This window comes from Calonectris borealis, chromosome 4, assembly GCF_964195595.1.
Source record: "Calonectris borealis chromosome 4, bCalBor7.hap1.2, whole genome shotgun sequence".
Classification (NCBI taxonomy): Eukaryota; Metazoa; Chordata; class Aves; order Procellariiformes; family Procellariidae; genus Calonectris; species Calonectris borealis.
This window is the reverse complement of record NC_134315.1, coordinates 69,029,187-69,056,215: the sequence shown is the minus strand read 5'-3', so window position 1 is coordinate 69,056,215 and position 27,029 is coordinate 69,029,187. Positions and strand designations below refer to the sequence as shown.

Genomic DNA, 27,029 nt, shown 5'->3' with positions numbered 1-27,029 from the left:
CTGCCACAGCATTGATTGAATGAACTTTAATGTGACCCTCTGATGACTATCCTGCCGGTGAATAACAATGAGAAGTGCACAAAGACAACCATTTCTCTGTAATTGTCTTGGACAGTGGCTGACCAGATATGTTGGTCATAAAATAAACCCCAAAAGATAGAATTTTAAAAGCCGTGTTGTCTTCTGGATTCAAAGTCTGATTTACAAATCAAGAAATTCATTGAGATTATTCTGACAGTGGTAAAGGTACCATGTCAGACTTCGTAAAAGTGAACTTTTACCTCCCCAGGAGAAGAAAAATATTAGAATAGGTAAATACTCTCTTCCATAAAATCTCCCATAGGTAGTTCAGTCATTAAAGCTTTGACCTCTCTGTGTATAGTAAGTTCTCTACAACTGATAATAGAATACATGTAGACAAGTCATCTTTATGTATCTTTGACACACACACAAAAAAATTATCTGCACCACTTATCAGAGAGGGAACGACAGCACTGGAATGTGATACCGAATGAACAGAAAGAGAAGTTTAAATCACACAAGCAATTGTAAAACGGTTGCTGTAAGACAAATTCCTGGTTTTAAATAAGAAACAATTAAGAAAGCACATAGATAAAGGTTCAAAGGCTGATCCCATTAATCTTTCAAAAAATTACATTATTTTCATAAAACATTGGAAGCTAAATCCAGGTCTTCCAGAACATTTAAGTCACAGGATTGTGAGAACACTGTAAAGATGAACACCCACCCAAAAAGGCAGCTACACAGAACAAACAGAACTTGATGGAGCAGATGGTGAGGCCTGATAGTTCACAGTTTTGGACTTAATTGAAAATGTGAAGCAGGACTAAGAACATGTCTTATGGTCAATTACCCAACAGAACATTTTTTTCAATGCCAAATTATCAAATTAAAGGCAGTAATATTTCACAAAAATTAAGCAGAAAACAAATTAAAAGTCATGCTATGTTGCAGCATTTGTTTTATAATATTTTAATTTTTTTAAATGTTTTTGTCACAGAATATAAATGACAGAAAATGGACTTATTTCATTTTGTTTGATCTGAACTTGTCAAAATATTTTATATCCATTGTCCTTTTCAATGGAAAACAACTTTGAAATTGGGTGTCTATGCAGAAAAGGAAAGTATCCCTATCAAATCTCGCTGAGATCTTTTTGTTAAACAGAGATTTAAAAAAAAAAACCTTCAACTTGAGCTTAAACATTAAACCCCATATATTAAACACATATAGTATTTCCTGCTCTGCATCAGCATCTCTTCAGGTGCATCTCAACTGCCAGGTAGGATCTCCCCTTGTTATGCTCAAGCCATAGTCCCTGGTTGGGCCCACTGAACATCATCTTCGTTTGTTCCTGGGCTCTTCTCAGGAACTGTTCCCTTGGCAAGCAAAGGTGTGCATGGAACAGAGGATCATTCAAATCCATGGTCCGCATGTTTGTTGTGTGCAGCTAGACAACTACTAAGTAGTGCAATGCACAGGGATAGTGAGGTGGAGTTTGAGCATGACAATCCCAACAGAGCTAAGATGAGAGAAAAGAAATATACAGATGACCTGCAAGCCATAATAGTGTGATTTAAGTACAACTGCTGCCACATCTGTATGATCACCTTCATGACACGATGTAGCGGAAGAAAGGAAAAGAAGTACAGAAATGGTCTTTAGAGAACAGATGAAAACAACATCATGAAGAGATCCTGGCTTGGTATTTTCCTTGAAGAAGAAAAGAAAGAGGCTGTTGTTCTTGTTAATGGAAAATAGAACTTGTACTCATTTTTAAAATACAGGTATCGGAAAGAAATTTTTCAACATCCATTTATGTCTGAATATTTTCCACTCGGAAAACCACCAGTCAGTCATTTGTTGCTGCCAGATGACGGCCATATAGAAACTAAGCTAAACTCACACACAAATGAAGAAAGGTTGCTGTGGGGTAGCGTGCTGACACCATCAAGTTTCAGGCAGAGCCTCTGTTTCTTAGGTATCATGAGGCAGGGTGTACACAGAGCACACCCCTCCCAACACTGTACATAAGAGTACATAAGAGGAATATATTCAATGAAAGTACAATCTATACAAAGATACTAAGGAAATGGTCAGGATATAATTTTGCCAAGTAAGGATAAAGCTATCTAATGATAATGATGTAAGGCAATTAACTGGTAATCTGGGATGCTAAAGGAGGGCTTGAAGCCATTGCAATGAAAACACACTACTGAAATTTTCTGAGAAATGCTGCTTCTGTGGAAGTCAATGGTAGTTCTAAAATTGGCTATATTTTGAGAAGGCTTGGTTTCTTTCCTGGTCAGAATCACTTCACTTTTTGTAAGATAATTACAAAAATAATAAACTCCTCCATTGGTCTCTAGCAACTGCTGCATTTTTTCCTGAGGTACAATATTAAGTAGAGAAAGACAAACCTGCTTAGAAAATAAAACAGTGTTCCTTTCCCCATCCCCCCAAAACCTAACAAAACTCCGCCTCCTCCAAGCAAATATTAAAAGAAGTTTTGGTATGTTTATCCTTTTTCTTTTTTAATGCATAACCTCTTTCCTTTTTTTTTCCTAAAATAGCATGGGTAATATGGTTATTCAATGTTTCTAGCCCAGCCTAAGGCGTAAGTGTGAAATCTTACAGAAAAGCTTTCCACTGTAAAATGCTAAACTCTGTTTTTAACCTTAAGCACCTCAGACAAAGAAAGATTTTCCAGTGCAAACACATCAAATACTCATGCTTTCTTCATATACTTTATGAAAAGCCATCTTTTACAACAACAAATGATAACTCATACTGTCCAAAGTTTTCTCTATGCTGAAGTGAGGAAAAAAGAGACAAGTTAGCACTTCCCTCTAATCCTGTGTGTCTGATATTCTCTAGAACAAGGGTCAGCAGCCTGGAGCACATGCACAGATTCAGCATTTAGCATTCAGCATACCACAAAGGTTGCATGGGGTCAGGAACCAGGAGCAGATGGAATCTGAGAAAGGCAACAGCTTCCAGGTCTTAACTCCTACTCTCCACTAGCTGCCCCAATGACCAACTAACGAGCAGTGTCTTGCCCCTTTGAAGGCATGTTCATACCCGAGTATAGGCTCCGTGCATTGGCTTTGGCACACTGAACACAGTGATCTGCCACTGCAGGGCTGACTGCTCAATACACGTTGCAGCCACTGAACTGTGGCATTTTCCCTGGTTTTGCTCCCCTGCTCTGGCAAAGTAGGGCCAATGGCTGAGACGTCTCTCCCTTTAATTGTTCTTGAGCTGTAACTTGCCTTGCATCCTCTTCAACTTGTACAATACAAGTAAACCAGCTCACTCTAGCAAGCACTGGTCACATGAGCTCTTCAAGGCCTCTGCTAGTCCTAGGTAAGAATTCAGTTAGGGTTCAAGCCTACATTTAATATGTAATTCAGATGTAATCTGAAGAGCAACACTTTTCAAGCCCTCCTGAAATAATACTGGGACAGGTGACCTCTAATCTGACAAAAAAGAAATTTGGCACACTATCACTGACAGGCTGGCCTCAGCCTAAAACACAGGATTGATGCTTTACAGAATAATCTGCATCCTATCAATCATCCTTCTGGTAGGATCAGTGCTGACTAACTAAATAAAATTAGCTACACAATACTTTGATGAGATGATTCGAAGAAGTGGCTTAGCCTAAAGAGCATACAGACCCAACAAGTAAATTAGCAATGCATTTTAAAACAATAAGACAGACTGTAGCAGCCAAGTAGTGATTTAAAGAATCAGTTACATTCATATGGTAAACTCCGTGCAAATACCAGCTTACGGGTCTTAATTTCACTTTTAAATATTTTTATCTGAGGAACAGCAACATTATAATTAAAATGAACTGTTCTCCCAGGCACACATTACACTGGGTGCTGCTCAAAAATTCCAAAATATGAGTAAACGACTTCTTAGCTGAATTTCCTTTGTTCCTACTTCTTCCCCATGACCCACCCAAACACATAGAAATAGTCAAATTTTGTCTGAGTCTTGGACAAAAAGTATTCTATTCAGTTGGCGCACCTCTGTAGGCTATGGTCATAATCTGTTCACAGGGTGTCAGCAGCCAAAGGATATTTAGTTAGCAACCCTCAATGTCTGACAAGGATGGACTGCAGCTTCAAACTCTCCCTCCCGCTAACTCGCAGAACAGTACTGAGTAGGGGCTAGGGAGCTATGGCTCTTCAAAGGGATAGCAACAACCACCTGCCAGCTCTGTATTATACCTTTCAAGGACAATTATACCTTTAAGTGAAATTACTCTGAGGAGTACAATCAGGCAGGCAAGCAGGCAATCGGGTAAGCCATTCCATGGCCTCAAAATATAACTTTCTTTTTGAAAAAAAAACCCAAAATTTTCATACATGTGCCAAAAAGTAACTGTATACATCAAATGCTGAGCTATGTAGATACATTGCTTTGGCATTTATCCTGCATTCTTCTGGAAAAAAACATACAAGTATAATGTGTTGGTTTGGCTGGGACAAAGTTAATTTTCTTCATAGTAGCTAGCATGGGGCTGTGTTTTGGATTTGTGCTGAGAACAGTGTTGATAACACAGGGATGTTTTTGTTATTGCTGAGCAGCGCTTACACAGAGTCAAGGCCTTTTCTGCTCCTCACCCCAACCCACCAGCGAGTAGGCTGGGGGTGCACAAGAAGTTGGGAGGGGACACAGCTGGGACAGCTGACCCCAGCTGACCAAAGGGATATTCCACACCATATGACGTCATGCTCAGCATAGGAAGCTGGGGGAAGAAGGAGGAAGGGGCGGACGTTCAGAGTTAAGGTGCTTTGTCTTCCCAAGTAACCGTTATGCATGGTGGAGCCCTGCTTTCCTGGAGATGGCTGAACACCTGCCTGCCGATGGGAAGGAGTGAATGAATTCCTTGTTTTGCTTTGCTTGCACGTGCAGCTTTTGCTTTCCCTATTAAACTGCCTTTATCTCAACCCACGAGTTTTCTCACTTTTACCCTTCCGATTCTCTCCCCTATCCCATTGTGGGGGGAGTGAGCGAGTGGCTGTGTGGTGCTTAGTTGCCGGCTGGGGTTAAACCATGATATATACATCTTTAAACAGCTAAACTATCTCCTTTTTTTTTTAAGCTACTGAGACCAGAACTAGTAAAAAGAGAGATTAGTCCATGATAACGAAGGAAGATGAAGGAATAATTAGAAACAACTCAATTTTGAAGTCAGAAATACTTACATTATTTGCATCAAAAAAGACCAAATAGGAATGCAGTCAAGTATTGCCAATATTTCTGCCACCATTTTTGGGATAATGCTGTACATAGGGCAAAATAACTCTGTCAGCTATTTTTCTGAGAAGCTGCAAAGATTAATCCTAGCTCTCTATTTTTAAATTCTTGGGAGGTATTCAAATACAATGACAATGAGATTAAGCTGGACAGAAAAAAAGATATTTTCTTTGCACACAGTATAATATTGGTAACAGGAAATTTAAAAAAAAAAAAGATGACTTCAGTATGATTTGAAGTTCAATCAAAATGTTCCACTAAAAATGAAAACAGAGAGAACATTCATTGGTGTATATAAAGGTAAACGGTCTGTACAATGTAACGCTGGTAAAAAAAAAGGTCACTATTTTCAAACCTAACAGTAGAGAAAATAATTGCTCTTTGATATCAGCCTCTACATTGTGATGGATGGCACTGATTCTGTTCAAGCAAACAATTTATGTCCAGCATTATAGTGTCCTATAACTACAAACTATCAAAAAAATGAGAAGATTAACATATTCCACCAATAAATATGGAAAGCGAACGAATACCTAGCTTTCTCTGTGCACTATGGTAACAACGATAAAACTCTAAACTTAGGAGCAGCAGTTCTAACTTATATTCACAATTAAGACAGCAACACTCTATGATACAATAAAATCAGGTGAGAAGAATCAAATAACAAATAAGAAAATTATTTACTGACATAGTAAGTGAAGTTTGGTTTTCCACTTACCACTTCAGGTTCAAAAACAATCCCTTCATGAAGTTTAAATTCGTCAAAAAACTTAACAAGTCATGAAGATTTTTTTTTCCCATAATTTATACTTGCTATCTCTTCTTCAACATGACTGTTAGCTCAGAACAGCATACCTGAGACAGGTAAACTTTCAGCCAGCCTAATATTAGTGACATCAGCCACACTGTCAAACTCTCATGGTTTGCAGCCCCAAGTATTACTTCCAGCCTTTTAAGCTTGAACTGTGGTGGCTGAAGAGCAAATGCAGGTCAGCTGCTGTTGTGACTGCTACATCACGGTAAGTTCCAGCTGAGGTGAACTGCTGAACACTACTTAAATGGTGTCAACTAGAGTTGTCAGAAGATCATAAGCCACAGCCTCAAGCAATTTGATTAGAATCAGAGAGTAACCGGATTAGTGGAACTACTGAATTAGTGTTTGATGAGCTGTATAATTCATATGTTATCTTCACAGCACTGCTAGCTCTAACACCTGCAACATGAATCAGCATCCATCCCTCATGTGTCAGGTGACTTAAGCCTCACTTAAAACAAACAAGAGATTTGTGCAAAGGTTTGCATTGAAACTGGTGAAAAAATCAAAACTAACTATACCTTGAACGAGCAATTCAGTAAAGATGCTTGCCAGCTCTATTGGCACGTTCCCATTATTTTCTCTTCTTTAATTTTAACCAACGTCAACAGGCAAAGTTGGGAGATATTCTCTCCTAGAGGCAAGCTACAATCAACCAGACAATTGGTGGTATCTTGTCTCTGTGAGAGGTGAAAGACGTACAGAGCTCAGCACACAATGAATGCTGGGTTCAGTGAGAGAAGGGGCCCCTGCCTTTCACAGGGGCAGAAACTGCACAGTCAGCAGCACCCCGACTCTCTGGGAGCACGTTTGCCAACTCTGCTGTCACACATCAGTTTGTAACTGAAAAATATCATGCACTGAAGGAAGACAAAATGCTCTCCTCAAGCAGCTGCAGGAAGCAGGCCCATCAAGATGAAACAGGTCCCTCAAGATAAGCCATATCTACTACTTTTTGAACACCAAAGCGTTGGCAGTATGCTTCTGTCAGGGCACTCTGAGCACAAAACTTCTCTCTTGTACTCCTGCAAGCTACGGGGGTGCCTATTCAGGTTTTAGTCATACTCCAGACAAATCTGAAGATTCCTTCCGATCACGGGCTGGCTAGACTTCCTACCTAGAATTACAGTGAATTAAATAAAGAAACACAACTTTTGGCTTTCATAGTAAACATAAAATAGACATTTTAAATGAACTTTTTTTTTTTAAGTGCCAAAAGGGGTTTTTTGTTGTTCTTTTTTAAAATGAGGTTGTCTGTTTCTCAATTTCAGTCAAAAAGCTTAGGTTCCAAACTCACAAGCTTTATTGTAGATTTTCATATTTGTAATGATCAAAATGCAACTTGAAACAAGCCAGCTATAGTGAAATCAGCTCAGCCATGAAACAGGATTGCAGTTAGAGCTTTATCTGCCTCCATCCCTACAATTATTCCAAAGGAGAAAGAGAGTAAGTTATGTTACTATTTATAGTAAAAGGAAGTGATAAATATGAGCGCTTAGTAAATAGTAGGCAATGGAGAAAATACAGTAATTTGGAGTTATGTCTTCACTAATATCTAGTAATTCACAGGTGGCATGTTACATCTGTGTGCTGCATTTTATTTGACATGTTCACAATCCTTTTTAAGTCAGTCACAAATCCAAACACAGTTAGCAGACAGGGTATTTAATAAAATCAGATTTATAAAACTATTACTGTGTGAAACAGCATTTTACCTATTAAATTTTTCTAATACAAAACCAGCTACTCAAATCAATAGAGAAAGAAAAACAATAAATAATGAAACTATGAGGAAATAATTGATATGTTATCAAAGCTATAACTGCATCAAACATTTCTGATGATATCATAAAGCACTCTACATGTTTTTCCCTTTTTTTTTTCCCTTCACAAAACCTCTCCCGATATCTGCAGTTCCTAATCATTTATTCTATAAATACCGCTCGGTCGACTAAGGCTGAAATGTGCTAAGATGCAGTAACGTTTCAAATTCATACATGAAACAATTTGGAAGCTTCCCCCAGGCATTCGCGGCTGCGGCTCCCGCTGCTCCGCTACCCACAATCCCCCCATTTACCTGCTCGCTGGGCTGCCTCAGCCCTGGTCAGGAAGTGGTAAAGCTGATCCAGCTTATCAGGCTGCTCCTCCAGGGACTTCTGCTGCCATATGGCTGACCCAGGCCCTGCAGCCTCCCTCAAGGCATTCCACTTCTGTATCAGAGTGAAGAGCTGGGAGAAGGACTCGTGATAACCCTGTCGCAGCATGTCTATGCAGATGTTCTTCTTGTATGAATTCCTGTTACTGGGAATAAGAAAGATAGATTTTAAGCCTTTAAACCTGAGTTCTGTTCTCCACCTTACCAAAGAAGTACGGATAGCCATAAAAGAGCTTTCAAGAAGAGACCTCTGCAGTTCAGCAGCGGGGAAGGGGTATTTTTTCCCCCTGCTTAAACAGCGTTCTGCTAAAATACGATTACGAATGTCATACCCTAGGGAAGGAAATATGGCAATAAAGAATAAATACCAATATATATATTGAAAACAGGTTAAAAATATACTGGTATTCTTTAGCTGGTATTGGTAAAAAAGGCTGACTGATGGGAAAAAAACCCATGTTTACATTAGCTCATGAAAACTCAATGAAATCTTAGTTTGCTTTAAAACAGTGCACAGGGAAAAATGAGGCACATTCCACATGTCAAAACAATGTATATGTTAAATAGTTTTGCTGTAGGACATGATGGCTTGGTTTAAAACGTCAAACAAATGCTATGCCAGAAACATAATCATTAGATATTATTTTGCTTCTGTTTAGCATATAACTTCAGCTGGGACTGGTTTACTGATGCAAAAGTTTGGTAATTTCTCCCTAATTTTAAAATCACATTATGCAATGATGAATTTATATCAAAGTTATCTCATTCATAAACTCTGATAAGATATACATATCAAAAAGTTGTGTAGTCAAATATTCTTAAGAGGTAATATATCTTTTGAGGTATTATTTATCGAAATAATAAAAATCTTTCTTTTATGTGGCATGAAACAATCACTGTGTCCTATCCTGGAGAAAACGATGAGTCCAATGGGACTGCCTGCAACACTAAAGTACAGATGTAAAGGTTTGCAGGCGTACGTATCTAGTGTGAGAAAACAAACCTTTGTCCCAGTAAAATGGCAAGGACCCAGATGTGTTAATTTTATTTTGTATATTCCATTAAGTTTCCAAACTGTTTTCAAGACTGTCTTTTTAGATTAAAATCCATTTAACTTCAAATTCTCAGCAGCCTTAAAATAAATATGGAATTCTAAAAACTGAGATTTATAATGTATGTAATAAATTCAGATGACCTCATGCTAAACAAGAGCGTAATGAGACTAACACTTCTAGCCTGAAAAGAGCTACTGCAGTTCTTTAACAACACTAATAAGATGGAAGTGATGTAAAAAACTTCTTAGCTAGATGCCAATGAAATAGACAGTAATGTGAGATGTAAGAAGTAAACAATCTGCATTATTTCATATTTAATATGATTAAAATAAAATCTATTAATTACTACATAGATGCACATTAATCCTTCACATGTATTTTTTACATTTCAGTTTCAGAACTGAACACAAAAATATTACAAAATCCTTGATATGATTTAGACTAGACAGTACTGAATTCATGTTTAATATATAAATAGGTGTTTTTCAAGATTGAAAAGCACACATTGTTCACACAGACAAGGGAAAATATGTAACTATTCTGTACCAGAAAACATTTGCAACATTTATCTTAGGAAAGTAAATGAGAAATATCTTTAAACATTTAAATTATAATTTGCCAGAATATGCTATATTTGTCATATATCAGATACACAGTATATAGCTTAAAAATACTGTAAAGATATTATGTTAATACCGTACTATGTATTCTCTACTCTGTATATGGAATACTTTCTTTTTTCTCTTTTAAAATTCGATCTACTTAAAAAAGTTGAAGAATATAGGTAAAAAATTCCTACCAACTTCCAAAGGCCTAGGACTGAATCCCACAGTAATATAACTCAGAGCAGTGGGATATCAATCTGCATAGCAGTCACACATACATGCATATTTATTTATATAATGTGATCTATATATGTGTATGTGTGTGCATGCATTAGATCATTAGATGTATTGGAAGTAAACAAGAAAATACTGTTAAAAGATCTTAACAGTGACTAAACAAAATGTCATTCGGTTCATTTTTAACACTCACTGCACACTCACTGAGCACAGTACCAATATTCATATAAATAGAAAAACTGTGTCCACATAACATGTTATTTCCTGTAGACTGATGCATTTTACTTGAAGTCAAAGCACATTTTCCCCACAAGACAACATTATTAGCAAACCAATAAAGGAAAACAAAACAGACAGTAAAATAGGTCAGTTTTAAAAATTAGTGTCAACATTCTTTTAATAAATCCCATCCCAATTAATAAAGAAATTGAAATAATGCTGAAGTAATCATACCGTACAGAGCACATTTTCTTCTTAGGCAAAGATAACGGATTTTAACTCAAAAGCAATGAAGCTCTCTGCTGTATAACCGTTCAAATTTTAGAGGCATGAGGAGAAAAGTTATCTCTCAGTTATACTTAAAAACGGAAGATACACAAAGCTCAATATAATAGTACTATTTTTTCCTTAAGTTTCTGCACTATATAAGCCACAAGTGACTGATCACACACAAACAATAAAACAGGGCTAGAAATGAATGATATTACGGGGATGAATGGTATTCATGACACCTAAGAGAGCTTGACACTGCAACGACTTCTGAAATTGTTTCAGTTATCCAAGTGGTTCCAAATGAAAATGCCAGTGTCCTTTTTTCCAACAAACAGTTCTTTTGAACAGAGGAGTAGTGTAGGTGACAGCAGTAAACTTTTCATGATATCTTGAGATAAACTATAAATCCTCAGTCCTCAAAATCCTTTTCATACTGCTTTTCATGACGGCATACAGCATGTAAAATGAGAGGTTAAACAGAACATCTCATGTTTTACATAACCGAAGATTATTTTATTTCTAATATCAATATCAAAAACTAATACCTAATTAAATTTACATGATATATTTTATAAAATCCAACTGTTAACAGTATGTTTCTACTCCATTAATACACTGGTTTACACTAAACCTTTTGAACCTTACTACCTAATAAATTATGGTATATTATTAAACAAGTAAGTTTGTTTTTCTGCATTGCATCCACACCGATTTTAGGTTTCCTTTGAACAATTATGTTACTTCAAGAAGCAAAATGAAAAAAGACTGGCTTCTCATTTGATTGGAGATGTCCAAGAGGTTTAATGGTCTCTGGGGGCATCTACTGGAAACCTGGAAAACTGCAACCAGGACACGTTAATCATGCAGCTGCCGCGCAGCAAGGCACGGCTGCAGAACAAAGAAAGGCACGGGCGCGGATGAAGCGCAGGGCGCGCATCCCGGCGAGCAGCGCGCAGGAGAACCGCGGAGCTGCGCTTCCTGCGCTGCCGCCGGCTCTGGCTTGCGTTACGCGGTGCCACAAAAGCACAGGGCCAAAACCATGCAAACATTGCCTGCACCGTTGTCTGCAAGCAATTAAACTGGTCGAATTAGAATGAGCAGACAGCATTGTAATGTTAGCTGTGTTCAGTTTTAAAATCGAGCCGTGATATGAATAGAAACCTAAAGTCCTCTTTCCCCTTTGAATGATCATATGTGCATGCTAGGAGAAAAAGATTTCAGATGTATTTTTTAAAACAAATTATTTTTTAATGAAATCCGGAGCATATCTATGCACTTATGGCTAAAACAAAAAGACGAATTAATCTGTTTTTAATGTAAAGCAGATTTGTTTTATTTTCTCTTAATCCATGAAATCCAACAGATGAAAACCATAATACTTAACACAAACACAGACGATGCTGAGAATCCACTGTTCCTCTGACTGTACACTCATCTCCGTCATTACCGAAACCCTGTTGATGTTGCTAGATGTTTGTTTACACAGGCTGGGTAAAACACTGAAACGAGGTCCACTTAGTGGATTTAGTTGGGTATCCCGCATTTGTCCTACATCAGCAGTTACTCTGATGCCGTATTTTATGCATGAGGTGCTGAAAAATTCTGTGCGCTTCTGTGTGCGTGTCGCGGGGGCGGGTGGAGGCAGGAGGCATGTGTCAGAAGAATTTTCAGCACCAAATAAATAACCATCAAAAGTTAAAGTTGTCATTTTAGTGGTACCATGTTATAGATGATGATTTCATGTACTATAATATCACATGGGTGGAAGTAGCTATTTATTGAATGTGGATCTGAGAGCTTGAAAAGGCACTGCTATTGTTAACACTGTGCTTTAAGCATACCTGGATACTGCTACAGGCATTTTACTTTTCTTAAACTATACAGGTACTTCTATAATTTTCTTGTATGGATTTCTTTTATTATTATCATTACTATTCTAAAACTATCTAGAGTCATGCTGAGGAATCAGAGACACCTGATTCTAATCGCCGTTACCAGTGCAGAAATCATAAATACTAATCTTCAGCGAGGCTAATGAAATTACACTGTTGTTGCAATCTCAAGGAGCTTCCTATGTTATGGTATTGTACTTTTACAAGACTCTTAAGCAATGCTGGGAGATCAGGACAGTACCATTATATGTTCCCTTTAACTTAAAATCCTGTACAACAAGGCTATTTGTATTCTATCCTTTACACTGAAAGAGAGAAAAGAAAAAAGAAATTAAGAGGCCAAGAGGCAGGTACTGGTGTTAGAAATAATCAAAATAGTCAGTATAGCATAACAGAATTATTTATCATAAGCTTAATTCTCCATGTCTGGTGTGTCAATTACAGACAAGCAAAAGAAGTGCAAAAGTCTACTATTTTCAGATAACAGTTTTTTTTTTTTTTTTTTTTTTTAATATCAGGGTTCATAGCTTTAGTTTTTGTAAGATTTAATTAGTACTATAGGTTAATGCCAGCTGCTGATTACACAATACAAGTGTACTGCAGCAATTTCATTTTGTAAAGCAAAAATGGCATGGATTAAACAACGATAGCATATAAAATATTAAAGTGTACTTCCAGTGTAAAATAATTACTCTACCAATTATTATAATGTTTTAAAACTGTATTCAAATAGGTTTCATCCACTTGGGATTTCCTTCTGCAGTTGGCAAGTCAATGACTGATATAAATGCCTTAGATAAGGATCACAAAATTATGAAAAAATAATCAAGATATTTTTGCTTAAGTTTATTTAAACAAATAAATTTTACTCCCCCCCCCCCCCCCCCCATTTCCTGTCTACAAATCTACAGGAAAATTAAAATTACATCAAGTATGTGAATACTTAGCTACTTTGTGTTTAACCTGTATGCAAACACACACAGCATAAACAAGGAGACACCAGAATTCCCCCCACAAAAATTTGAAAAATATATGCATTAAGTAAAAACAAATATTCTAGACAAAACACTAAAAAGCCAAGCATGCTGTAAGAGTTTGTAACTTCAGGCTGCTCTGCCTGAGAATCGAAAGAGGAATTATTGTTTAGTTATACAGCCAAAAACATAACAGTTCTGCAACACCATTAGTGACCCACATCTAAAATGTAGTTAAAACTTCTGCAGGGCATTGTTGAAGACAAAAAGCACTTATGCAAATACTTGGTAAATACAGAAGCTGAAGATTTGACTATTGCATTCAGTGATGCTACAATCCACGTTACAGTGGTATAAAACCATGTACTCACACTGTTGAAATCCACATTGTCATGTGTCTGGGCTGCAATCCACGGAAGTTAGGTACATAGCTAACTTGAAAATATATCTAAGTTGCCTGAGTATCTGAGTTCTGTGTGAAAATTTACATATATAGGCACTTTGGTGAGTCAAGCCCTCAATTGGTCAAGGTACTCAGCCCATTTTCACCACATACTGCTACTGATACAAAGCTATTTAACTGAATCAGGACACAGCCCTCTTTAATCCTAGTTTAAAGACTGTCCGTTTAAATACTTTTCTTTTAATGAAATATTTACTGGATGGTAATATGTTAAATTGTAGACTATAGTAATCTCATTAAAGAAAGATATGAAAGCACAGTAAATGCCATTAAGTAGTAATAGATGGTTAGCTTATACATCAGAATTTTTGATTAGTAAGGCTGAGAATTATATTATATTGGGGTGGGGTGCATGTTTTTTAATTCCAAATTATAAAGCTGAAATAGCTAATGTCCTGATACAAAAAGCATAAACCCCACCAAACCCCCAAAATGTTGTAAAAAGAATTCCCTACTCTAAATAGTATATAAAAAATATTGCATGACAATTTGTACATATCATGAGAGGGAAGAACATCTACTTGAAATTGACTTTTGTAACAATTCAGATTTTTTTAAATAAGAAAAGGTTTATGGAGCTATGTATGTAGAACTATTAACAGAAAGATGAAAATAAAGTATATCAGAAAATAAATATATGGGTACTTTATACCATATATATAGGTACAATAACTTTCAGCATAAGTAATGCAGTATTTTTCATCTACTGCCTCACAGTCTTTGACTGTTGTCAAACCACACTTTAACCTAAATCATGCAAAGGTGGATGCATAACCTGTCAGTAGGATCCTGCAAAGAACACATATATTGAACTCGCTTCCTTTTGTTCAAAGCTACACTGCCACTTTAATACTACATAAAATGAAAAATTAATCAATTATAAACATCAAAGGATGACACAGAAAAAGTATTTTAAAATGAATGTAAGAACTGTAATAATTAAGAATCCTCATTAACCCAGAAAATGGAAATATAAATTTAGCAATGAACTTTCGGAACATTCTGTCCCTAAACATAAATGTAAAGAAAGCACTAAAAATAGATAAAAGTGCTACCCTTATAAAAATGTTCTTCATACAAGAGCACACACACCTGTGATTATTTCAAGCATAATCAGAAAAAAAACATTATCTTCATTAATCTTTCTGCTTTTCTTTCTAAATTAATTATGTTAATTAACAAAAAGTAATTCCAACCATATTTTATGGACTATTATTTATCAAAATGAAGTATTTCTCAACTTCCCCCTTTTATTTCAGAGCTGACCTAATGGACTGAGAGCCAGAAACTTCTGAGTTTGGAACCCTTTCCATTTGACTTGCATGATATTGGAGAAATCATTAAATTTCTCTGCAGGTTTCGGTCACAGTGTGCAAAATTATCTATAGAAAAAGATAATCATAATTATTTACTTTCTGTATCTTCTGAAGCTGATGCTATGAATTATCATAACACCCTATACAAGGCTATGCATTTATTATACTATTGCTATGAACAATTCCCATAGTATTTTTGCTTTTGTTTGTGATATCTCGTTCAAGTCCCCAACAGAACTTACTCAGTAGTCTAAGGACAAACAGACCACACAGAGATTAAGAGGAAAGGGAAGGGAAAGAGAGGATTTTACGCAATTCAGAAGGATTGACTGTGAGAATTATTAGGAAGTCATGATTGTACCAAGGCAAATCTGACTGTCTTTCTTTATTTCAGACTCTTTTTGTGTGTTAGAGATGCTTCACCTTTACGGAGTATTTTAAAAATAGAAGTCAGTTGTGTATTGCTTGTACATTATCTTCAGTACTAAATATTGTTGAACTATTGAGAAATGAAAGCACTAGAAAACCATAAGACCAAACTTAGTAAAAACAACAAGTTACATAAAAAAAGAAAAACTTCATCGCACTGTGTTCTTCTTTATTAAAGTATGTCATGTATTTTATCTTTGCAAGAGTTTGATGAGTTTTTGCAAGTAAAATTCTGTTTCCTCTATACTTGCTAATAGTCATGAGAATCTGTAGTTTGCACCTTCCCATTAAAAATGTATTGTATTTTTTGAAATTATTCACCCCGCCTTTTATCCAGATCATGTCTTTGAAAGGAGGAAGTAGATAATAAATGGAATAATTCATGATTTCCCATTAAATATGAAACTTTCTTTTGCAGAGTTTAGAAAATGAAGTTCTACATAATGTACAGAAGTTGATTAGAACTTTTTTTAACCTTTTCAAGAAAAACCTTTCACATTACACAAATGCACAGAGAAGTTTCTTTAGGAAAGGCAAACCAGTCACTTCCCACAGAGTTCTGTTCTTTAGATCACTGCCTAATTACACTAAATAATATGTTTATCAGGCCCGAAATTCACAGAGATCATTCATTTGACCAAAAGAAATGTGTGCCTCTAAGTGCTAAAATCTCTTTTTGAAAGATGTTTAATAAACACTGAATCCTGGTCATGGCAAGCAAGATTGTTAGGAATTATTCAGACAGAAAAAAATACATATTTAAATAATATTGTGAAAGAAATCTAAAATTTATCATATAGCTCAATAAATGACTTGTGCCATCTCCCTTTCCACAATCAGCAGGGAGTTTGGGATAGAGTGCCTTAATTTAAAATTTCTTTTACTATGAAAGGATACAGTTCTTTGGTTCTGATTTACCCTTTTCCATAGTTTTTAGTATTTAAAAGTGAAGAAATATCCTCATAAAATGTACATGAGTTGATACAACATTCCACCAGTTCTCAACCAGAGTAATGTGAACAAAGAGGGTCATATAGTGCTCACAGGTCGTATCCAAAGATTGACATCAGCAAGAAGAGCAAAATCTTGGTAGGACCTGAACATGAAAGGGAAAGAACAGTTTACTTCTTTCCCCTTTTGCTGCTATGTCCTTCTTTAGCTGCCTTGAGCTCTCCTCTCTCCCTTTGTCGTCAGAGTGTTATACACAGAAGAAATGGAAGCAGCTCAAATCAGTGCATCACTAGGACTAAGTACTGTGCAATCAAGGACTGAAGTACAAGGGAAAAGCAGAATCTGCACCTACACATTATCTGTCTGTGTCTGAAATTGCCTTTTGCAAGCTTTCTAATAACAGCAGGTGCCCCTCCTCCTTCCTTGCCTTAACCCCACACCAAGAAGATATTTTTCCTAACCCTTATTCTTGGCAGTGCCCCTCCCCTGTCAGCTTCAGAGCCTCGCTCCATAGCACAGAAATGGTCAAATCCACCTTACAACACAAAATTCCCAAGCCTAAATTATGCATGTTCAAATTGGGAAGCCCCAGTAAAGATTTTAAGTTGTGAGAAAGAAAACATGGCAATATGATAAGCTGTCAATGAAAAAGGGTCCCAATCTATTTGTTGAGTAAAAGATTTCATAGGTCACCTATGAAATCACCTTACTAATTTATTTGGTAGAGGTGACAGCTACTAAATTAAAAATTAATCTGGATTAATCAAATCCCCAATCAGCTATTTGTGTTCAGCTTCCTTAAAGAATGCAAAAGACTAGAATAAGGACAAATAGAAAAGCAAGTAAATCTGAAATTGAGTTACCAAAACTCTCATGATTTAAATAACATATAAACAGAGGACAGGATCAGAAGAAGCCCAGTCTAATAGTAGGGCTTATTAGTCTGTCATGGCTATGATGAAAATAAAGAATAAACACCCTTCAAGCTAGGTCTTCTCATCTCCACCAGTGCACAAACCCCATTCTTCTTCCTCAGTGGATTCTCCAGATCATCCTGGCCTCTAATCAGGTGAGGAAGTTTCTTCCTTTTTAGTCTTGGAGGACAGATGGGGATAAATATTCAGAGACCAACTGGTAGAAGAAGTAAGGATGTAGGAAAAACATCTTTTATTTCCACAAACTTATCTTGAGCACTAACACTTAACTCCCTCGTTAATTTTCCAACATCTTTTTTCCTTAACTCTACCTAGCTGATACTGACACTGAAAACAGCAGAAACTTGGCGGGGAGGGTAGTAAATAATATGTCTCTTTTAATTCTCTTACTGAAGAACGGAAAAATAATCTTCTATCAGATGGCACTAACAGAAGATTTAAAATAAATGCCAGGTAACTTTTGTTCTGGACTTGCCAGCTTCTTGTACAAATGCTGCCTCAGGAATTAGGGAATGCAATTCTCTAAGACTTCTACCCTTTTCACAGCTTTCAAAATTCAATAGTTCTTTAGTGGGATTCAGCAGTAAATGTACATGTCTACATCTGAGCTGGTCACCCTAAGCTCTCTATATAAGCAATGGAGAGAAATAGGTGCTTCAAAGGTCTAATACACCTTATTCTAAAGCAGTTGTCTGAATCCTAAAAGATGGGGCTCAACTAATCAAATTACTTATTCTTAATTATTTCCATTGATTATATGGGGTGATCAACCTAGTCCTCTGGATCAGAGTTAAACTTAGGTGAAAACCCCTTTGCTCTTTTTTGCAGAGAAGGACAAAGGTTTATGGAAGCAAAGGATTGCTACTATATTCACAAGTCATCACTCCTAAAGCAAAAATATTATATTCCAGTTTTCAGTATACAATCTGCAAAGTAGTTTAATGATTGATCTTCCCAATATTAGCTGAGATGGCTGGCAATTGCTCTGGGGGTCACAGCCACCTGAGAATGAAAGCCTTTGCCTTTTTGTGTTCCAGATAATCTTGAAGTGGACCAGCCTTCTGGTGAATTCTAAGCAGAACAACCCACTATAACTCAAAAACGTCTGATTGAATGCTTATAAGAAAATTTTGTCCCCTGCCTGAAAAAGTAATATCAGAGCATGTCCTTACTGACACAAATTTATCAAGCTTTCCATCACACACTGATCCACCCCTCAGAAGACAGAAAACATAAATACAAATTTTTTGCATATCTAAGTCAGCGTGTACCATCTCTGTATAATAATTTCGATGTCGTCTGACTACCAATGAGTCTTGAGTGAGGACATTAGAACTCAATCATCCGATTCACAGAAACACATCTAGTAAAATCGCTAATGTAATATTTTTTTGTTATTACTAAAAAAAGCTGTTCCTCTCAACAAGAGGATTTCAAAGGCTCTCTTTCTAGTCTTTAACTCTTTTTTGATGATACGGTTGTCTTTGGACAATTTTCATTTGTATGAAGAGGAGAGAACTGTTACTTGATCCTTCTGGCTCTGGCAAAAAGATCAGGAAACAGGAATGACAGTATCAAATTCTGGTCCATTCTAGGCTCCAAACTCATTTGAAGATTCAACCCTTGATGGAAGAGCCTTACTTCACAGTTCATCATGAACTTTTTGACTCTTAGATCAGTCATAAGGACAATTTTTAATTTTTACTGCAACCTGATTTTGAGCCATTAATGGTTTGGTGAGTCAAGACCAAGAAGAGAAAGTATCAGGGAAAGCACACTGAAGGCCAGTGCAGTTGGCCAACCTCCTCATAAGCTTACAAAGGCCTAATTCTGTGGCAAGAAAGTAGTCACATTCTGCATTAATGGGAACCTTTACTTTTCTTCCATTTCCAGCTTCTTGCACCACATTCACTTCTTATTTCAAGTTAAAGTCTTAGAGAAGGAAACAAAACAAAATCAATGAAAAAAACAAAGCAATATCCTGTTTTAATATAATTAAAATACTATCTTTCTTAAGCATTGTTTTTTCTTCCTTTTCTATCATATCATCCTGGGACAAAAAATTATTACAAAATAAAAACATCTCCACATTTTTCCACGGAAAAATAAGATTGTAACATAAGCACACGTAAAGGAATTCTTCTCATTTGCTTAAGTTTGGAACAGAGTACAATACTGTGTAATAGAAGGATAACTGCAACCTTTTTTTCCTTCAACTATGAACAAACTAGCTTATCTTAATTTTAAAGAATGTGAAGCATACAATTTTAGAGAACAGCTTTAAAGCATGTTGCTTGTTTCCATAAATGTAATACTACCCATACATTCCTTTATTTAGGAGGTAATAAATTTTTTATCTGCCTAATATGCACCAAAAAAAAACCAAAGGGTGTTTAATACTAAGCAGGAGTGTGGCTACAAGGATTTGTCTTGACAAAATAATGACTGACTTACTAAGCTAACCTCCATATTAAACAAAAGTACAGATATTTAGGTGGCAAAAGAAAGATATCCTGTCCTTTTATAAAGAAGTGCAATAATCTACTTCTGGAATGGAAACACTATTTAAAAAACTACACAGCATATTATAAGCTGTTTCTCACACTTTTTTTAATAAAAGCCTCTGTTGTCTGCTGAGACATACAAAGCATAACATTGATTTCAGTAAGATCATTTACAGATGTGGAATTGCCTTACTTTATAAATCGATTTAAAATTACAGTTGATGCATTTAGCTTTTTATAACTATATCAGCCTAGTACTACTATAACTGCGTAGCTGCTAGTTTGTTACAATTTGTTTGCTCTCAAATGATTGTATCAGGTTTGTGGAACAGCATTAGCAAATTACATAGTACAGAAATTTTGCAACTGCTGAGCTATTATCAAAAGCTAAAATTCTGAGAATAATTAAATACTCAGAACATGAACATAATCTTTTAAAAGATGTACTTAAAAAATCTCCATAGAAATAAACCAGAATACATATGATATTTCAGTTCAACCTTCTAAGAGGCTTTGAGAACTTTGAAAAACAGCATATTACAAAACAGTAAGGAAACACCCCACTTTGTGTAGGTATTGCAGAACAGATGGTAAAATTCTCACTTCATTGTGGGTTTCCTTGCTGGTTTCCTTTTCCACAGCCTCCAGACTCAGGGTTTGGTTATAAAAAGAAAAATTGTATAGGAAGGTTTTTTGGGTTGGTTTTTTTTGTTTGTTTGTTGTTGTTTTTTTTTTTTAATAGCAGTAAAAGGCTGACCTGATCAAATCAGAGCTGTAAAATGCACTTGGAAGCCCCAAGGCCTTCCTAAAATAGCAGTGACTTCCTGTGTAATCACAGAGAGAACACTTCTGTCCCTAGCATGGTGTGCGTACTATGGAAATCCACTGGGGCTAAAGACTGAAACGGCTCACTGGGAAGGCAAGTCAGTCTGCAACAATTGTTGTAGCACAACGACTACAGCAGCACTGCATAGCTGGTACGGAACGAGGGTGACAATAAGTGAATGCACTTATTTCTGTGCTTGCTCCCTGAGGTCTGGTACTTCTTCCCCCTTCACAGAGCAACTACACTACCCTTAATTCAGGGGACAGGACCTCTGTCAACACAGCATTTGCTCGGGAAGGATCTGTTCCTTATGTTGGTCCAGCTCATGCAGAATGTGACCAAGTCACAGACCAATCTTCCTTTCCTTCTCTTTAAGCAGGGAATATTTAAACCAGCTATGACACCTAGCACGATTAGTATGACAGCATGATCAAAGGTAACTGTCCCACATCAACCACGCGTACTCACAGAGCAGTAACATGGCACTTCCCACTGCCTCACCGAACTCACTTTCCTGTCACTATCAGGCTGCTCTCTCTCTCAGATAACTCCAACAACAGAGTCTCTCCAACAGAAACACAGGAACAAACTGAACTTTGCAAACCCTAGGACGATATATTGAGGAAGTCCTGCCCAATCCCATCATGAACTAATCTTCAGTCCATCATCTTTGAACCTAGTCTTAATTCAAATAAAAGAAGTGGGGTATGAGTTTTCTTTAAACAGATTGCTCTCCTAGATCATCAGACCAGGTACATTACAATCTTTGTACCGACAGTCAGAACGCTTATTAGCTTTATCATGTTACCATTGTAAACATAAAGGTGAATCGGACATGTGTCACAGGAAAGGAAAGTGTGTCTGCTGGCTGAGTATTATATGGTATGGTTTAGGACACTGCTAAAGTTCTTACCCCTCAACTCAAATTTGGTAATTTTCTAGATTTTCATTTGAAAGTTTTTAGGGAAGGTTTGCAGGTACATTCTTAGGCTAGGAAGGAGAAAAGAAGCATGTTTTGCAAGAAACTAGCTGGTCAAATTCCTGTCTGTTTGATAGAATGTTTTTATGCTGCAAGGGTGATCTTGCAATATTAATTGTTAAGGTGCCTAGAGCCCTTGTATATGCATCTTTTTATTATTTAAATATTGAAATAAATAAATCATCTCAGTTAAGCAACCAGCAACTCAGATTTGTTAGAATTCTTTCATTAATTTTGATGGTGCCGAACCCCAGATCTGTTAAAAGACTGCAGAAGAATAAGTCAGTCGTAGTCTCTTGTAACTTCTAAATGTAAATACCTCAGCTGTAAGAAATCAAAAGTTATCTAGATTTCTTTCATTCATTGGGTTTTTAAATAACTAATGGTGTATTAAATGCTTCACCGCAGAAGTCAGCACTTGGACTTGGCTAAATAATAATTCAAAATTACAAGAACGTGTATGTCTGTATACTAAGCTTCCACCCCAGAGGAGATACTTCACAGAGGCTCAGGGAAAAAAAAAAGAAAAAAGAAAAAAAAAGAAGCACAATTTCAAGTATAATTACTGACACAATCTTAAAAATAATGTTACAAATGTGATATAATACTTTGGTAAATATACAAATTAGTAAAACCAAAGAGCTAAATGCTTTGATATGTTTAAGATCAGGAGAAATGAGCCATCATTATTTAATAACAACTTCAATTTTTAAATGCCAAGTTCCACTAAAAAGGGTAGGGCCTAGGGAACTTTAAGTTTAAATGATTATGATTACTAGAAACAAAGGAAACAATAAACTTATGGATGTTAAAATGCCTCTAAAAAGCCAACTTACGCAGCAGCTTCTTGTTTTGACAACCCTTTGATATTCTTCGCCAAATACTCATCTATGCCATCTTTGTCTTTGATCAAATGAATCCTAAATTTAAATGAAAAAAATTAAAAGAAACACTGTGAGGTGCTAACATAGACTTCTGCAGCATGTATAATATATTAGCATTGCCAAGTAGAGTGAAATACTGAAATATTGACAAAGTAATATATCAGACATTCTATAAACACATACAAATATATTTTTAATTTTTTGGTCTGTAGCTATTTCAAATCTTTATTTCTGAAAGAAAACAGAGTTGGTATTAGCTTTCAAGGACCTGGTTACCTGATATTTCTGTCTAAACTGGAAGAATTTTGTATTAGCTAAATCAATAAGAATTGATTAAGCTATCCATATTTAAACTGTTTTCTAAACCAGAATCATCACATTTTTGTATTATCAGTATGGACCAGAGTAGTCCAATCCATTTTGTATTTAACTTTTTCAAAATTAAAAAAAAGAAAATCAACAAAAAAATCCCAAGCCCAACTCAAAATATTTTCCTTAGTGCAATGCAGACTTTTAATACTGCTCTCAGCTTTCCACAGTTTGAGCAGCATATTGCAAAAGGTGGTCCACTAAGGGGGTAATCCAAAGGGCATTAAAATAAACAGCAAATTTCAGGATGCACGGATCTAATTTTAAAATTTGAACTGTACATCATTTCACCTTTCACTCGAGCCATCATCTCTTTGCATCTGCACTCTGATACACAAGAGATGCGTTGAATTTTAAAAGATAATATGCACTTACTGACCATAAAGTGTATTTAAGTAGATTCTGATATCCTAACAGTAGAGGATATTATCTTTATAAAAGTAATGTGAATTTATTTTTATTCTTCTTTAAAAGAGCATAAAGGTTGTCTGGTTAATCAGTCAAACATAAAAGAAATTCAACATTAGTGTTCCACATAAATCTATTACTTTCCTCTTTCTCTGTCTGTATTACACTGCTGTCTTTCATTACAGGGATGAGAGTAAATTCTTTTCATAATGTTAGCTAATATAAGCGTCATTGCTCTGAGAATACCAAAGACACTTCATGAAGTTCATTTAAATGAAAACAAAATAGCTAAGCAATGTAGAGATATTTTGACATGTCTGTATTTAAAACAATGTAATAGTGAAAACTTCCGGCACAAATAGGGCATTTAAATTTGTTCCAGAATTTACTACTACTGAGCTGCACCAACAGAGGCTTATGCTTTCAAGCTGCACATAACACAATCCACATGAGTTGCTGCTGATCATGCAAAATGTACACTTTATGGATATTGCCATAAAAATTCAGTTATAGTCAATACCAAAATTTAATCAATATCAAAAATTTCACACCAAAATAGTCACAATTTAGGAAGATAAAAATGTCATTAGGATAATGAAGTTAAGGTAATTATTGTATATTTTAAACTGATGTAAAACGTATTTCAAGATACAATAGGTTTATATGAGGTAATAGAAAAATTGAAAAATAGTATCTCTGGGTAATTAAATATGAAGTATTCAGTAGACAACACAGAAAACCCTGGCTGACCTTTGTACTTCAAGACTGCAAAAATGAGCTTTCTGCACATCAGTAACACATACAGAACACACCAGATATGGGGCGGAGGGGGGAAGGGGGGGGGAAGATAGTCCAAACCCCCAAACTGAAACAGTCAACTACAACAAGGAAATTCCTAGGCATCACTATCAGCTCACTGCAATTTAATCTACATTGCAGTTAAAAAGCATCTCAAACTGGAACAAAGGAAAGGCTGATGCCTTCTCATTATCTTCTCAAAGGTATTTTAATAAAAAACAATCAGGGGAAAACCCCCTAGAATCATGTACAATTTAAAATGTCACCTGCCTTATAGTCAAGATATAAATTTCTGAGTTCTGACTGGTAACCCCCCCTGTGACTTAAAGACAACTCCAGCCAAAGGGAAAAAAAACCCAAAAGCAACAACTTGCAAACAAATTACTGTTTATGTAAGTTCTGCAATACCCTGTTTTGGACTGATGCAACTACAAACACGGTCATCCATCATAAAGAATTTAAGTTAATAAAAATAATAAATACTTATTTCATCCTGGCTGTTATTATCAATGATGTTAATGTAGCAATAACACAGAAAAGACAGGCAGATGGTACATAGGAAAAAATACGGAGTATAAAATGTCATCAACTCAAATAATCATTATTTAAAATGGTTTGTTATATGCAATGAGAATTAAAAACAATAAAAGTAATTAATGTGAAGAACTGAGACTGTGACTTGGAATGGACATTGTTTCTTAATAGAGAAATGAGGTGAGGATGGCACTGGCTAAGAGCAGTGTTTCTTTTCTTCCAGAAATTGTCACTTGTTTTTTCCAAACTTTTAGCCTTATTTCTCCAGTGTTTCCATGATGACTCACTATATTTCATAAATAGTTTATAAAAAAGTCTACTTCACCTGTAAATTGGCTCCTATTTAATTTTAAATCACTCACTTATTAAAGACAAATATATTTTAATCCAACGGACACCTATCCCAGAGTTAACATTTTACACCGTGAGTTCCTGTAAGTATTTCTGTTACTAGTCTACACAGCAAAAAAAAAGTTACTGATTTTTTTCTAGAAATAAACTTCATGATAAATACACCTGGCTTTTTAATCAAAGAACAGAACAAAGTCACATAAAGGACCAAACTGATTCTCACATAACTTTCTATCCCCGCTGCCTATTCTGTTAACTCAGATTCCAGTTTTCTCAAAATGTCAAAGAAAACGGCAGAGCTTGTCTTGCTCTAATTACTAGGTGTCTACAGGATGGTCTAGACCATTACAGAATCACACATTTCTTTTCTGCAAATAGGCACAACTTCTATAGGACTGCTGCAGAATGATCTTGAACATGAAACTCCCCAACTAAAGGGAAGAAACAAGCCTCCTACCTCTGGGGTGAGTTCTCTAGCAATGTAGTTACCGGAAAAAGTGATGACTGCAGAACATGGCTCCAGCCATAAAAGATTAAAAAAAAAAAAAAAAAAAAGTTGTAAGACTTCACTGCATGTCCTTATTCTATCAATGTGTGAGAGGACACCTATCAGTATGAGCCCCTCAGAAAGGCTGGGCTCAAGGATACTATGTTTCTTGATCCTTACTGCTTTTAGACATGGACATGCAGCTGCTGAACCCTGAGATGCCCCAGACCTTTCAGCCAAAGGCTAAGGGGAATGATAGGATTGGGGGAAAAAAAAAAAAGAAAAAAAGAAAAAAAAAAAGAAGAGGAGGAAGAAGAAAACAACCACAAGTCTTTCTGAAATGGAGGCAATTCCAGGAAAAAGAGCATAGTGGGGCAGCATAGTAACTGAGAGACCAGTACTTGCCAAGGGAGACAAAAATGTATGGATACGAGTAACTAAGAGGAGAAATGAGTGCAACGGAAGGGAAAGCCATGTAGCCATGTGCAAGAAGAAGATGGCTTAAAAGTATTATGGCACTGTTGTTAACTCTTTCAGTACAGGATAATGTTTTTCAAGCCAGTTTTATTCATTATATTTTGAGAGACACGAAACTCTTTTGTGCCTGAATGAAAAAAAAAAATCTTGTTTTTTCATCCAAATAAGTACATTTTCAATGACCTACATTCATATGAATGCTAAATGGAAATAACTTCCTACGGCTCTCAAAGAGGTTTTGAAAAATTAGGATGAAATATTTACCTTAAACAGAACACATTTCCTATTTCATTTTTTTTCTCTTTTAATTATGAAACCTTCCTCAGAGAGAATTTCCTTGCCTCTGATTTTTGCAGTTTTAAACATTTTAAATAAATTTAAACATTTAAACATAATTTGTCACCTCGGCATAGCTGATTGAAGCTATTCACAGTAAACATGATACTCGGTAAGAAAAGAGGTACATACCTTGCAAAGTCTAATGAGGGGCAAACAGTCTGCTCTATGAACCTGGGATGCTCCCCTGGGCTTGGTACGATCGCTTGAGGCAACAGATTCATTTTAACTAAAACAAACAAACAAAACCAGTGTTACTTGAAACAATGCCTTCACAGTGATGCAGTTTCTTATCCTTCTTGTGCTGCTTCCCGGCCAACTCTCTTTTATTTCCAGTGCATTACATGTAAAACCGAACTCCAGTTCCACACAAATCTTTTCAGGCCTCAGCATTACTTCAGTAGGACATAATGCATAGGAATGCTCACGATCTTACTTTCAGTGGTTCTCTCTCCTTCATTGG

General features: G+C 36.1%; 1 protein-coding gene across 1 annotated transcript in view; it reads right to left on the bottom strand.

Moving 5' to 3' along the window:
* Positions 1 to 26,790, bottom strand: part of TTC29 (tetratricopeptide repeat domain 29) — a 78,039-nt gene extending 51,249 nt beyond the window's left edge. The window contains exons 1-3 of the mRNA XM_075150481.1: positions 26,699 to 26,790; positions 22,759 to 22,842; positions 8,187 to 8,410 (exon numbers count right to left, since the gene is read on the bottom strand). Of these exons, the coding sequence (XP_075006582.1) occupies positions 8,187 to 8,410; positions 22,759 to 22,842; positions 26,699 to 26,790 (400 nt within the window). The remainder of the gene's footprint in view (positions 1 to 8,186; positions 8,411 to 22,758; positions 22,843 to 26,698) is intronic.
* Positions 26,791 to 27,029: the final 239 nt, after the last annotated feature.